Raw genomic sequence first — 12,955 nt, 5'->3', positions numbered from 1 at the left:
TTAACTTCAAAAAATTTAAATAAAAAGTTAATAGTTATCCATAAAATGTAACTAAATAAAGTTGAAAAGTTAAGAGTCTAAAATGTAACTAAGTTAAGTTAAAATTATTTAACTTTTCCACTTTTTAACTTAACTTTTAGCTTTTTAACTTGACACTGCCCAACCCTGCGAATTTGAAATAATCTTGTATCGAATATTCAATATTAAAGAAGTTCAGATACACTGAAAAAAAAATTAGCTAAATCTGACAAGAGTAAATATCTCTTGAATAGTGCCAAGTAAACATATATTTATTTGATACAAGAATCATTAATTTGATTTAAGTATCATTATATTTTATTGAGCAAATACTTATTTGTTCTAAATAAATGTTTACTTGGCACACACTATTCAAGAAATATTTATTCAGATTTAGTTAATTTTTTTTTCAGTGTAGAAATAATCACGTCTAAGAAACCATCTGAGATCTCGATAGAACACGATAGGTACGTTATACGAGCAGAATATTTTTTCTCACGGAATGTAGCCACGAGTCATCACGGCTCAACTATCCAGCATCCGCGCGTTTTATCTCGATCATGCGCGAACGCACTAAAAAGGAAGAATTGTATTACTATGCGTTTCGATCGCTCCTTTTATGCCGATCCCGCGTTGCCGATTGATCCCGTTCGCGCTCCATTTGCTGGATAATATAACGTGAAATCAGGCGCTTGCCGCGCCCGATCGCGTGATTTCCTGCCGATCATGCTCGCGCCCAGCAATCTCGCTTTTCTTTTCGCGGGCGCATACAACCAGCTTCACGTTACAAGTTACAACGTTGAGAGAGCGCGAATCAGGATCGTGCCGTATCGCGCCGCCGATCATCGCCGGTCGAGATACGGCATTACGAGGTGTTTAAACCGCGTCTAATTCACACGCCGCGAATTTATCCCACTAATTTACATTACGCGCGTTCGATTCGCGCGCGTCTTTACGAGCGGTGCGAAAGATTACATCGAGCGCGAGAGCGTGGCGCGAATAATATTTTTAACCCCTCTCCCTCTCCTTTACAGCCTACCGGAGAACTTTATGAGCAAGCAATGTGCTCTAAACGCAACCGCTTTAATTGGTTCGCGTGCACGTTACCGCCCTGCTAGAAACTTCGCTACGTTTCTCCGTGGATTTATGAACCTGAGCGCGGCCGAAGTTCTCGGTTAGAGAGCACGAATTTACGACGGTAATCGGATTCGTTAAGGATATTTTCCAAGCAACATTTAAATAGCTTTACATTAAGCTCGAGCTTAACTAATCAGGTCACTTAGAGAGTCCTGTTAAGAGATGTTCTGTTGTAAAAATTAAAATAAACACCGAGAGAAAAAAATGATTGCACAATTATCATAATTTAAGCATGAAATGACTATATTTTATAGTCACTTTCGGTGCTAACTATGTATTGTTTTTGGTACAACTATAAATATAATTATTACTTACATTATAACAGTAATAATTGTAAAATAGAATTTCTAACCATAATTATTTTACTACATAGGTAATTATAGTCACAAATATCAAACATTTTTCCTATCCAAAACTTAGCGAGTTCAACGTTTCTCTCTCTCTCTCTCTCCATCGTCTCATTGAGCGAGATAGATAGAAACAAAAAAAGATAGACGTTATCAGCCACTGGACAAAGGTCCAGTGTTAATTTCATTTTCTCTCTATTTCGCTCAACGAGACGATGTAAAAGGAAAACACTTAGCTCGCGAGCTAAGTTTTGGACGAGCCTGATGTAGATTATACAGGATGTTAGTTAAGTATGTTCCCAAACTCAACAGAGCGATTCTTTGGTTTATTTCAAGTAAAATAGTCCATATAAACATGTGTCCTAAATGGCTTAGTTTCCGAAATAAAAAAATGTAAACGTGTAGTAGTAATCTGTTTATTTGAAATACAACTTGAACTAGTCAAAAACAGAAAAACAAAAACAAGCTTCAGTTCTTCTGACGAAATAAAACAATTAGATAAATTGTTGAAAATGTCCACCTTGCGCCATGATACATCCATCGAGCCTTCTTCTCAAAGATTGACGTACACGCTCAAAGATACCAGGTGTGTTGCCTCGCATGGAGCAACTATTCGATTCCTCAAATCATTCTCATTCTCAATTGGGGTGATCTAAACCAATGATTTCAGATGCCCCCAAAGGAAATAATCCAAAGGATTTAAGTCTGGTGATCTAGGAGGCCAAGGTTGAGTTCCTGCTCGACCTATCCTGTATTTCGGAAACTAAGTCGTTTAGGACACATGTTTATATGGACTTTTTTACTTGAAATAAACCAAAGAATCGCTCTGTTGAGTTTGGGAACATACTTAACTAACACCCTGTATAGACTAACGTAAATCCATTTTACAACCATCTGCAACACCTATCTATTTAGTTACGAAAAATTTAAAGTAAAACGATATTTTCTATAAACATCTAGTTTATTTAATTATAATAAAATTGTTTTTCAATTTGATTGTCAGTTGTCGAAGATAACGTTAAACACTATTTCTTAATAAATCAAGACGATTTATGTCTCAAACGCTTAGAATTCTCCTTATGTATAGAATATATAAATTGCAACGTAAATTCTAGGCATGATAAATCATACATGGTCAGTATTCAACATCACGTGTGGCAATTGCCAAGCATCAAAATATGGTAGGGTCAACGACAGGGTGGGTGTATTGGCACTAAGAATAGCATATACTGTAACCAGTTCGCCGGTTACTCGAGATTACGAAGCTTCGTTGGCGCTTCGATGTCGGAGGGAAGGTAAAATGTGGGTCAACTGTCTTTTGCAAGACAGTCCGGCGAAATCTAAGGCGGGAACCTCTTATTTGTATTTTTCAACGTCCTAAATAAATGTCATCATTTTACTAAAAAATGTTGAATTGAACTTGAAAATATAATAAAATATCTCTATATTTCAAAATCATGTTAATGAGATTATTTAAATCAAGATTTAAATAAGGATTAGTAAAAACTTTTAGGTTTTTGCAACAAACACATATAAAATTATTTTTATATTAAATTAAGTTATATTAAGTTATATTAACTTAAGTTGTGTTAAGTTATATTAACTTAAGTTATATATAAATAGGTCAACAGTAGTTGACTCATTGCAACAAGATAATTAAGTCTATTTCTATCTCTATACGTCGGACAAAGTCTAGTCAGTTAATTACGATAAACAGCTAATTATATAACATCACGCTGTTAACCGCGGAATAGCGACACTTTCCGCAATTAGTATCTGTCCTGCATATTGTTTCCATTCGATTGTCTTCGCGAGCAAATTCCGAAACCGGTTTTGTCGCGCCGATTCTCGATCGTGAATGATGATCAAGCGTTTCAGACCGGTGATCGTCCACTGATCGATTTTTATTCTCAGAGGAACATAATCAGCGAGCTTCAGCCGGCAACACTAAAAAGTCCGTGGTTTCGAATTCACAACGCTCAATTACTTGCTCAATGGATCGCCAATTATGTCACACACGATCGAGCATGCGGAATCTCTCGAGGCCATTATATTACTCCGCGAATGCATTAATGTTTCAACGCCGGCGCTGTTGACGTGGCGATCTAAATTAGTCCGAGATTAATGTAGACAGAGTGAAAGAGCTCGTGGTCCTAAATTTACTTCCCGTTCTACTCGACCGTTATTTACATATATGATTGCACGTTAACTCTACATTATTTTCAATCAAAGGGAACACCTGTCAATTATTGATAAAAGCGTGCCATGCGTATACGTCATTCGTGAATTAGTATCGCTTTAGCATTTAATAACTTAGACGTGTAATATCCTTGAGGATATGGAAATTTCAAGACAGCGCAAGCAAGATTGAACTTTTTCCATTAAAAAAAATCTCATTAACTGTTTATAATCTTATAAATAATATTATATTGTGATGTTTTTACAAAATTTATTCGACGTTTTTATCATACGCAAGAGTTAGCGCATGTAGTAAAAAATTCGACATAATTAAATTGTTTATCCTTCGACGAGAGGTTTCAAAGTTAACGATCACCGAGAATTAGGCCTCTATACGAATCATAATCAGTTGAAGCGTCATTAACGCGTCGTCTGTTAAAATTAAGATAACCAACGTCTATGATCTCGTTACCTTTATCGTCAAAATGAATTATGTTGCATCTATCATCAGCCGCGATATCGCATTTATAGACTGCGCCTCCTCGGTAGACGCCAACTTGCGCAGTTTCAGCCTCTGGTGCGCCCACGATTGCCCTGAAAGAAAAATAAGTAACACGTTATCAGCGAAATCGAATATCAACGAAAGCATCGCGCTACAGCTTCAATTTAGGCTTCGTTACACACGCTTGTTTGTTTCGAGACCGCAATTCGCAATTGCGAATTGTCTTGTAAAGGCAATCGCGTTCAAGATTGATTTCATCGACATTATCACTTGGATCGATTTAAACAGCTCTCGATAACGGATGCAGTGCGTCCGAGATTTGAGGTCAGTGGTCGTGAGTTATTTTGAGCAATGGCGCAAGATCTAGCAGCAAGGTCCGACTAATGGATGAACGATGAATCGTGTTCGATGAACAGCTTTTGCTGTCAGAATCTCAGATACAGCTGCCAGGGTCTATTGAGATGTCAAGAACTGCCAATTATGTGTTCTGAACTAGGCAATACTATACTCGAGAAGAGTCATCAAAACGCGCGCGTGATCGTACCATTTGCTTCTCAATAATTTTCTTTCCTCTCTTACTGAGAAAGCACTACAATCTGACTTATTCCTGACCCCGCAATCTCATATCACTAATAGGCTTCCTTTCAATGCTTCGCTCGTTATATCGATCCGTTTTAAGTCTTCTCTCTTATCTGCCTTACTCTCTCTTTTTTCATTATCTTTCCATTACCTATATCAACTTATTATTCGCTCGCAAGAATGAGAATTAATTTCTTTCGTCGTGTAACCTTTTCGCAAGATATGCTATCTAATTGATTGGAATGACCGCCGTTGTTTCAAACGAATCATAATGCATTTTCAAGCGGCGATAAAATGTCGATAAGAAATTAATCGTGAATGGTAGCTGTAAAATGGCAGGCAAGCACTATAATTCCAAGTCGTTTTCGAAGGAAAGCATTGCGACGCGTCGTAATTACTCTAAGAGATCTCTTTCGCGCGAAAATGGCTTTATTAACGCAACTTTTATTATGCATAATTAATCTTAACGACAACGCCCTGGGCGTCAAATAATGCGATTAAGTGCGGGTCGCCGCGAGAAAAAAAACTGCGGCGAAATAACGAAGGTCCCCCCCGACACCTTCAATTACGTTAACGATCGCCGCTTTGCGTGCCAAATTGGCCATTACCGTTATTGAACGGAAGACGCCTTTTTTACGCGAGCGCCTCTCCCTACGGATTCGGCGGTATCCCCGATATTAGAATAATTGGAACCAGGTATTCTGAAGTCCAATTTATTATCCGCATAATATAATTTATTGTCCGGTGTGCCATGCCGGTTCGAGGGCCAGTCTGGTGTAACGCGACCCAATGAGAATAAAAGAACACGATGTGACCGCGGGCGTTATCAGCGCACCCAGACAATATGAAAATGGGATGGCGTAAGACAATCGATCGTATAATTATCTTTGGAGGGTGTGTCAGCCACGAAGCTCAAAAAGAGCATTCCAGTATTACCCTGACCTATCAGTTAGATAATTAATTTCACTAGCGTTGGAAAATACCAAACTTAGGGTGATGTGCATCTGTCTATGGTTTTTACTCTGATGACTAATCTTTTCCTTCATCAATAGATAATGCTTTGTTCTTGCTGGTCCAATTTTTGCTGTTATCTCTAAAAACCGAGTTCAAAGCTATTTCAAAGAAAAAAACTTGAAGATCCAAGAAACTGCTTTGAATGGGATGAATAAGCAACTTATCGAAGATAATTTCCGACAAGTTAAAATCCTCCCCACGTATAAAATTCTTTTTTACAAACAGTTTGAATACGGAAAGCTTTTCCAGATATTGCTATGTTTACTTTATGACAAATGATATGACAAATGATGTGGCTTCTATCATCTAGCATCGTTAGCCGATTCCGGAATATTAGCTCGACAGGGAAAAAGGTAAAAGCTTTCTTTCCTCCAGACGGAAATTATCTCGTCGATATATATCTACGCGATATGGCGAGATCGCAGTGACATACTTTGTGTTAACTTTCTGAAATATCGTAACATTATATTGCAAGTAAAAATAGAAAAAGAAAATTTATATACTTTAATTTTCATATCAAAAAGGAACTTGGTTGTTTGATAAAAATTTCTTAACTTACACACATCTATCCATATTATTTATCTAGTGTTATTATTTATCTAAATAAAATTTCGCAGACTAAAAATTGTTATTTTCTAAACCTATTTCCTTTAAATCTACATTCATTTATATTATATTTATTCTTTATGTTGCGCATTAAGATTAAATATGTGAGTAATTGCATGCATATATATTAAATTATACGTGAATAATTAATCAAATTTAATTCAAGAGAGATTGCATCTTTAGAATGGCGTGTAATATATTTTTCAAATCATAGAACGATGACGAAGCAATCATCTTCAAAAGAGTCGAATGAATAATTATCTACTCGCACAATTTAACTCTGATCCACTGACCCAGTTTTGGGTAACGCTGCTAATTTAAAGCCTATTAACATCGAGACGCGCTCAATAAACGATAACCGATAACTTCGGCCATTGTTCTTCGTCTAATCATTCTAATCTGCACCGGGAAATTCAATCGACAATGATTACACCATCCCATATCGCGCGCAATTAGTGTTATTAAGGCTCGACCTATGGCCGCACTTGAATAGGCTTTGATGATCCATCATAATTTAAACGACGTTTAAGCTATATCACCACGACTTAACGTTTGTATAATAAGATCTTCCAAATTACTCGAGTGTTGCATACGCAATTATTTAAGTATATTATTATTTATTATCGGCGGAAATCTCGGCGTGAAACAGATTCCATATCGTAAGTCTCCATCATAAAATCACATGGAAATACCATTGCCCATGTAGCAACCTTGGCATACATCGGCTTCTGGGTTGCATGATTGGTACAGTGTGCGTAGGTAAGCGCCACACATACTCACACGTGGAAAGAGAAGAGCCGATTATGCCGCTTATGTAAGCGATTCATAAGCGTATGCTTGACGTGCCGTCGAAGTCGCATGCCACAATATCGATAACGGTAAGCTAGCGGAATTTATGAGCCGGCTATATAATTTTTCGACTGACAGATTCACTTAGGAATCAAAGATGAAAGGCAGTTCCTACCATAATTATCGTAACACGTTATGTCATCATAATTAATAAACAAAATAATCGAAATGAGTTCTCCTTCGCGAGACGTAGCCGAGACAATACAAACGTTAAACTAAATGAGTTTGCGGTCAAGTGAGATTGAAGTAATAATTAGAGACGGTAAATAATGACCGGCGAGAAGAAATGAAATGACCACAAAACTCGTTTCTATAATACATTGTGCAAGAACAAAAAGAGTGCCATAATTGCTAGAAGAAGAACATCGCAGATTGTCTAGCACAGGCAATTTTTTTAAACACTATAAAGTAAAAACATACAAATATACGGATGCTTGAAACATCATCATTACGAGATAACTCTCAATTTTATCTGTTCGTTTGCCATTCGATCGTAATGCGATTATCAAGTTGAATTACTATTGTAAAACTTTTTACATAAACAGTCAGTAATTTAAATAAAATTTACTTATATTTACAGTGATATTCTCTTTCTCAGATTAACATAATGCTTCATCATTATTGTAATGTCATTATCACAAAATTCAGAGAGTGAAACTCGGTACGCATTTAAACAGGACTTTGACGTGCGATGGATGAAGGCTCGCGCTACTTCAACGACGAACAACGTGGGCTGAACCTGACGAGGTTTCAAGCTCTCTCGCCTACACTCTATTTTTTTGCATTCGTGAGGAACTGCGGCCACCAATATGTGACGCATGCATGTGAACGGGAATGCAGGGGCGAACCGGTCCCGCAGGATACGTAGTCGCCGGGGATTCTCGCGAGCGCTATTCGGGAATATCGATGGAGTATGTATGTGGGCTTCGAGTTAAACGAATCACATGCGAATAAGTGCGATCAGTGGGCGTTCGAGATGGCCTGTCGTCCGAATCAGGTTACACGAACAACCTGACTGTCGAAGAGAAAGTCCCAGAACCCATTGGCTCTTAATGTCATTTTGATGTCAGAGTCTTTTATCTAGCAGTCTTTTTCGTGCACGGAAATACCATGTGTATATATATATGCTAATATATAGGTATATGGTTCTCTCTATGGTTCTCTCTTGATGCAACCTATTTTAATCTTCTCAGAAACTACTTAATTTTTTCTTGAAAGATAATGCTTTGACAAGGAAATGTTATTAATCGAAGGAAAATAGAATGAAATGAACCTAATAACGTTTATCAAAAATGTGTCTATATAATATTATTATGGTAAAACCTAATATGGTTTAAGACTATAGCTTTTACGATCAACCCATGCAAAATCAGCAGCGTCGAAAATAGTCTCGCAGCTGCAACCGACTCGTTATGCACCTGCGGTCTCGCAGTGTTTATCGTCACGCAAATATTTTTTAGCGGCAAGAATTCGACGAGTTGGCGATTTTCAAGGCCTCGGCCATAAAACGGCGAACGTCTATTCGAGCTTATGCGAGCGAGCTATTTAATAAAATCGATCGTGCGAGAGTACAAAACGCTGTCTTCGGCTCAGCTTTAGTTTCCTGAGTGATCGATGCGATGACAACAACTCTAAAAATATCTGCGCACTTCATATGCAAATTCTATTTACGATCCATTATAGCAACTGTTGTTTCACGATGCGGAAACATTAAGATACTATTAATATAGATGTGTAGGTAATTGAAGTTAAGTTTAAGAATCATGATATTAAGTCGTTATTTCTTTCTTATGTAGCCCGTTACGTTTGACGTCAAGTGCACAATCGCGGAAAAACAAGATGAAATAAAAAATCGCGCCGTGAGGTAACTCGATACTCTCCGTATCGTGCGCAATGTTTTCCAAGACGCAGCACGTGCTACGTTGCATCGGCTACTTTGCATAAGCTTCCTGGCGAACATCGAAATCTGCAGAGGCCGCGCATGGCGGCTCCTTTAAGCTCCCGTCCATTCGCGCATGAATTAGAGAGTGACTTGGTCGTCGTCGTTGTCAGGTGTAACTCGAGCCCCGCGGTTGAATATCGGCGATCCTTGTCCGCACTCCGCACAATCGCAGCGTCGCGTGTTGTATTGACTTATATTACAACGGCCAGGACACGCGCGCGTACGTGCGCATTCGTAATCCCGTATTTGGCAAAATCGGGACGGCTCCATCCGACGCGGCGAGCCGTACTTGGCGAATTGCTCAATGCCGCCGTCCCTTCCACGGCTTCCACGTGAGATCTCGCGCTTTGATCTCCGTAGAGTATCTTTCTCCCCTTCTCTGGCTTTGTGTTCTCCACGAAAGGACAAATGCACGCATGCACGTCGTGCGTGCGATGTGACGAACCTCGTATACACACGTTTTCCATGAGGGCGTCGTGCGTGAAATCGCGCTAAAAGTACCGGTACACCACCGAAGATTGGTATCGCCATGCCGTTCTGTTCGTGATGTTATTGTTCGCTAGAGAGTTATCTTTTCCGAAAGGTCGAAGATCTGTGTATGTCTCGCCGGTCTCGCGTGAATCTTCTTAACTCTTTACCCGCATAAGTTTCTTTTCACGCGCAAAAATGTTTTTCTACGCACCGCTATGACAGATGAATTATTTATAGGAATGCGTACAGAGACATACGAGTGATAAATGAATTATTTATAATTTGTAAATAAGCCAGCGTACAATTGAGAAACTTCATAAAGATTGACTTAATTTATTATTGCGTAAATAGCGTAAATAATCAAAATGGTAATTAATGGTAAACTAATTGATTTATGTAACAATCACTTGTTCTTTAAATAGTCAAAACTGTTCTGTCAATACTGATTTGAATAAAACGTTTTTTTCATGTGGCCACGTGCTATTACATAGTATATTACGTCGCACCGAACGTGCGTTTGACTGGCTTTAACTTCCGTTACAACTATTACAACCAAATGGAGACTCGGCGTGTACAGGCATAAAGAATGACGATTGTAATGCAACCTCGGGTTTCGAGCCGGAAATCACGCAACATTTAAGATCCCTTGCCCTCTCCACAAAAGAAAGTATATCTTGAACATCACTAGAAAACATACACGCAATTCGTTTCCATAAAAAAATGCAGATTATGATTATTAGATTCATTAATATTTTCCAATATTAATTTCTCTTCTACACATATGTATATTAAAATTTTATTAGGTGTTAAACTTAATTCTTGCCGTTTTTCGTCTCCAAAATTGATTTGTTTCGAAGGGAAATACCTTAATCAAAGTATTATTAATAAAGTATTATTAATTAGTAATAAAGTAGAAAATGGAGAAAATTACTTTAAGGTATTCATTCATCTTCCTTTCGAAACAAATCAATTTTAGAGACGAAAAACGGCGGGAATTAAGTTTAACACCTAATATATTTCATTCGTATAAATTTACAAAATTCATTAATTGTTATAATTACATATTTTCTTAAAGACTGCGAATATTAGAACTGACGAGAAGATCATAGGAAGGAATCAAACATTGCCTGACATCAAGTACATAATGTCTCTTCCGTACCTATGAGCGAATCGAATCACTAACAAGTGCCAAGCAAGTTGTATGAGAAACGGAAACGAAGGGGTACTGAAATAAGCTACACTGTCATGAACAGAATGATAATTTTAAATTTCTGTAGTATAAGATTGATAGAAACGTAACTTGATGATAACAAAAACCGTCTTCGATGAAACTATTACTATAAAGCTAACTAAAATTGTGTGTGTGGAAACAATCATTTAAAGCACTCAACTAATCGTAAAATTAAAAAATTACGATGGCAATTAAAAAGGATTAAATTATCGTTTCAATTGTTTAAATTTCTTCTTCTTTCGTTCTTTTTTATATTTTACTTCAGCATCGAAAATCTGACTTTCGGATTAAAGCCGATTAAAGCATGGGGTTCAGCGAACCCGCGCGCGGATCAGCTTCTCCGACAAACGTATATGTTAATGAACCAGCGCGTGCTAGGAAATTTAAACCAGGCGGAATACGCCTTTCGTACGATATATGCACATGCAGCGCGCCATGTTATTGCTGAGGACAATAAAAATCAGCATAGCTCGCAGTATCCGATCAGCGTGAAATTTCACTCTGCTCTGCGCAATATGCGTTCCTACGTTGCGGCTATTCGTTAATTATGTGTATATTTAATTAAGCTTTTCTGATATATTTTTAGAGATCTCTATCTTCTGCTCATTATAATTTTCCACTTCATTAAACGAGTTTACTAAGCTGAAACAAATCTTCGTCAACAACATATCGAATTAACATTCTCGAAATAACATTTGCATAGCATGTTTATAACTGCAGTATCATAATTTAGGAATGAGATATTTCGTATAACGTTGATTCGATCAAAAGAGATATGGCTAGAATTTGAAAAAATTTAATAAATATTATTTAAAAATATTATTTCGGAAGAAAATTGATAAGCACGAGATACATCGTGATAAAATAAAAAAATCGTAATTATAAATTTATTTCTGTATTTGAGAAAAATTCTTCGAATCTCGGTTGCGTAAAGGTCTTTAAAGACGTCGTATGTAACATGCGTTGAGGATACGCACGATCAGTCGATGACGTAACGCGAACGGAGGCGTATATATCGATGTCGAGCCGGCGCTACTTTATAAGGAGCACCTCCTCACTAACACCATTCGGCCCTCGCTGTGGGCAAACCTGTAATCATCATTCAAAGCGAAATCGCGCGTGTGCGTGAGCCGCGTAATGGTACCGCAATTCCGCGGTAATGTAATCTACGATCACGGCCGATCGTGACAGTTTCGCTCTCGGCGTCGCGAATTTGTCACTTTAGACTCACGATAAACATCATGTTTTATCTCGTCTACGTGCCTTCCTTTAAAGGAAAAAAAATTTGCTTGTCTCGTGTATCGCTTGTTCGTAAATAAACGCCTGTAAGACATTCTTTTAAGACACGCTTGTTTTACGGTGCAAAATTGCCTATATACAATGTACGTACAACAAAAAATTATAAGACTTCTTATTTCTGTAATCTCGAATAGAGATATAATAATTAATAATTTTTTTATCATTTCAACCCGTCTGATAAAGATATTCTTCTTCCAAAATTAAAAAATTATTAAATAAAGTTAAACAATACTATGCCATCTCTCTCTTTCTCTCTCACCGCACAGAACGGAAAAGTGTTTTTTCTCACGATAACAAAGTCAGATCAATCTTGATTACGAACTATTATCGCGCAGAGTAAATGTCCGCAATTTGCATTTATCGTCACTTAAAGCAACTCTTGTATCAAGTGTTCAATGAATTAAACATAATTTGTCCATTTACTGTTTAATTCTTTCGTTCTCATACTTTAGTCATATAACTACGTACATATTACGAATCATAAAATAAAATATTATTGCAATCTATGAAACTAATATAATTCATATACATTCTCATACCTATGAATATACATATGTAATATATGTATTAGTTTTCATATAAAAATATTTGTGAATATATTAATCAATATCTTTATTTTAGACCGTATTTGTGAGAAAACAATCCTAGAATTTTAAATGCCTATTACGGTCGAAGCTGGATCTTCGTCGCTTAAATAATTCAATCTCGAATTACTAATATATACTATATATGTACTTGCATATATACTATATTGTAGTCTTTTTCAAACTGCGCGCCGAATT

The 12,955-nt window shown here is 37.2% G+C and overlaps 1 protein-coding gene across 2 annotated transcripts in view; it reads right to left on the bottom strand.

Moving 5' to 3' along the window:
* Positions 1-12,955, bottom strand: part of if (integrin subunit alpha inflated) — a 92,177-nt gene that overhangs the window by 56,443 nt on the left and 22,779 nt on the right. For both annotated transcript variants that reach the window (XM_018514462.1, XM_018514463.1), the window contains exon 2: positions 4,153-4,274. In XM_018514462.1, coding sequence (XP_018369964.1) covers positions 4,153-4,274 — 122 coding nt within the window. The remainder of the gene's footprint in view (positions 1-4,152; positions 4,275-12,955) is intronic.

This window comes from Trachymyrmex cornetzi, unplaced genomic scaffold, assembly GCF_001594075.2.
Source record: "Trachymyrmex cornetzi isolate Tcor2-1 unplaced genomic scaffold, Tcor1.1 scaffold509, whole genome shotgun sequence".
NCBI classification, from domain to species: domain Eukaryota; kingdom Metazoa; phylum Arthropoda; class Insecta; order Hymenoptera; family Formicidae; genus Trachymyrmex; species Trachymyrmex cornetzi.
This window is presented reverse-complemented; position numbering and strand designations above follow the sequence as displayed.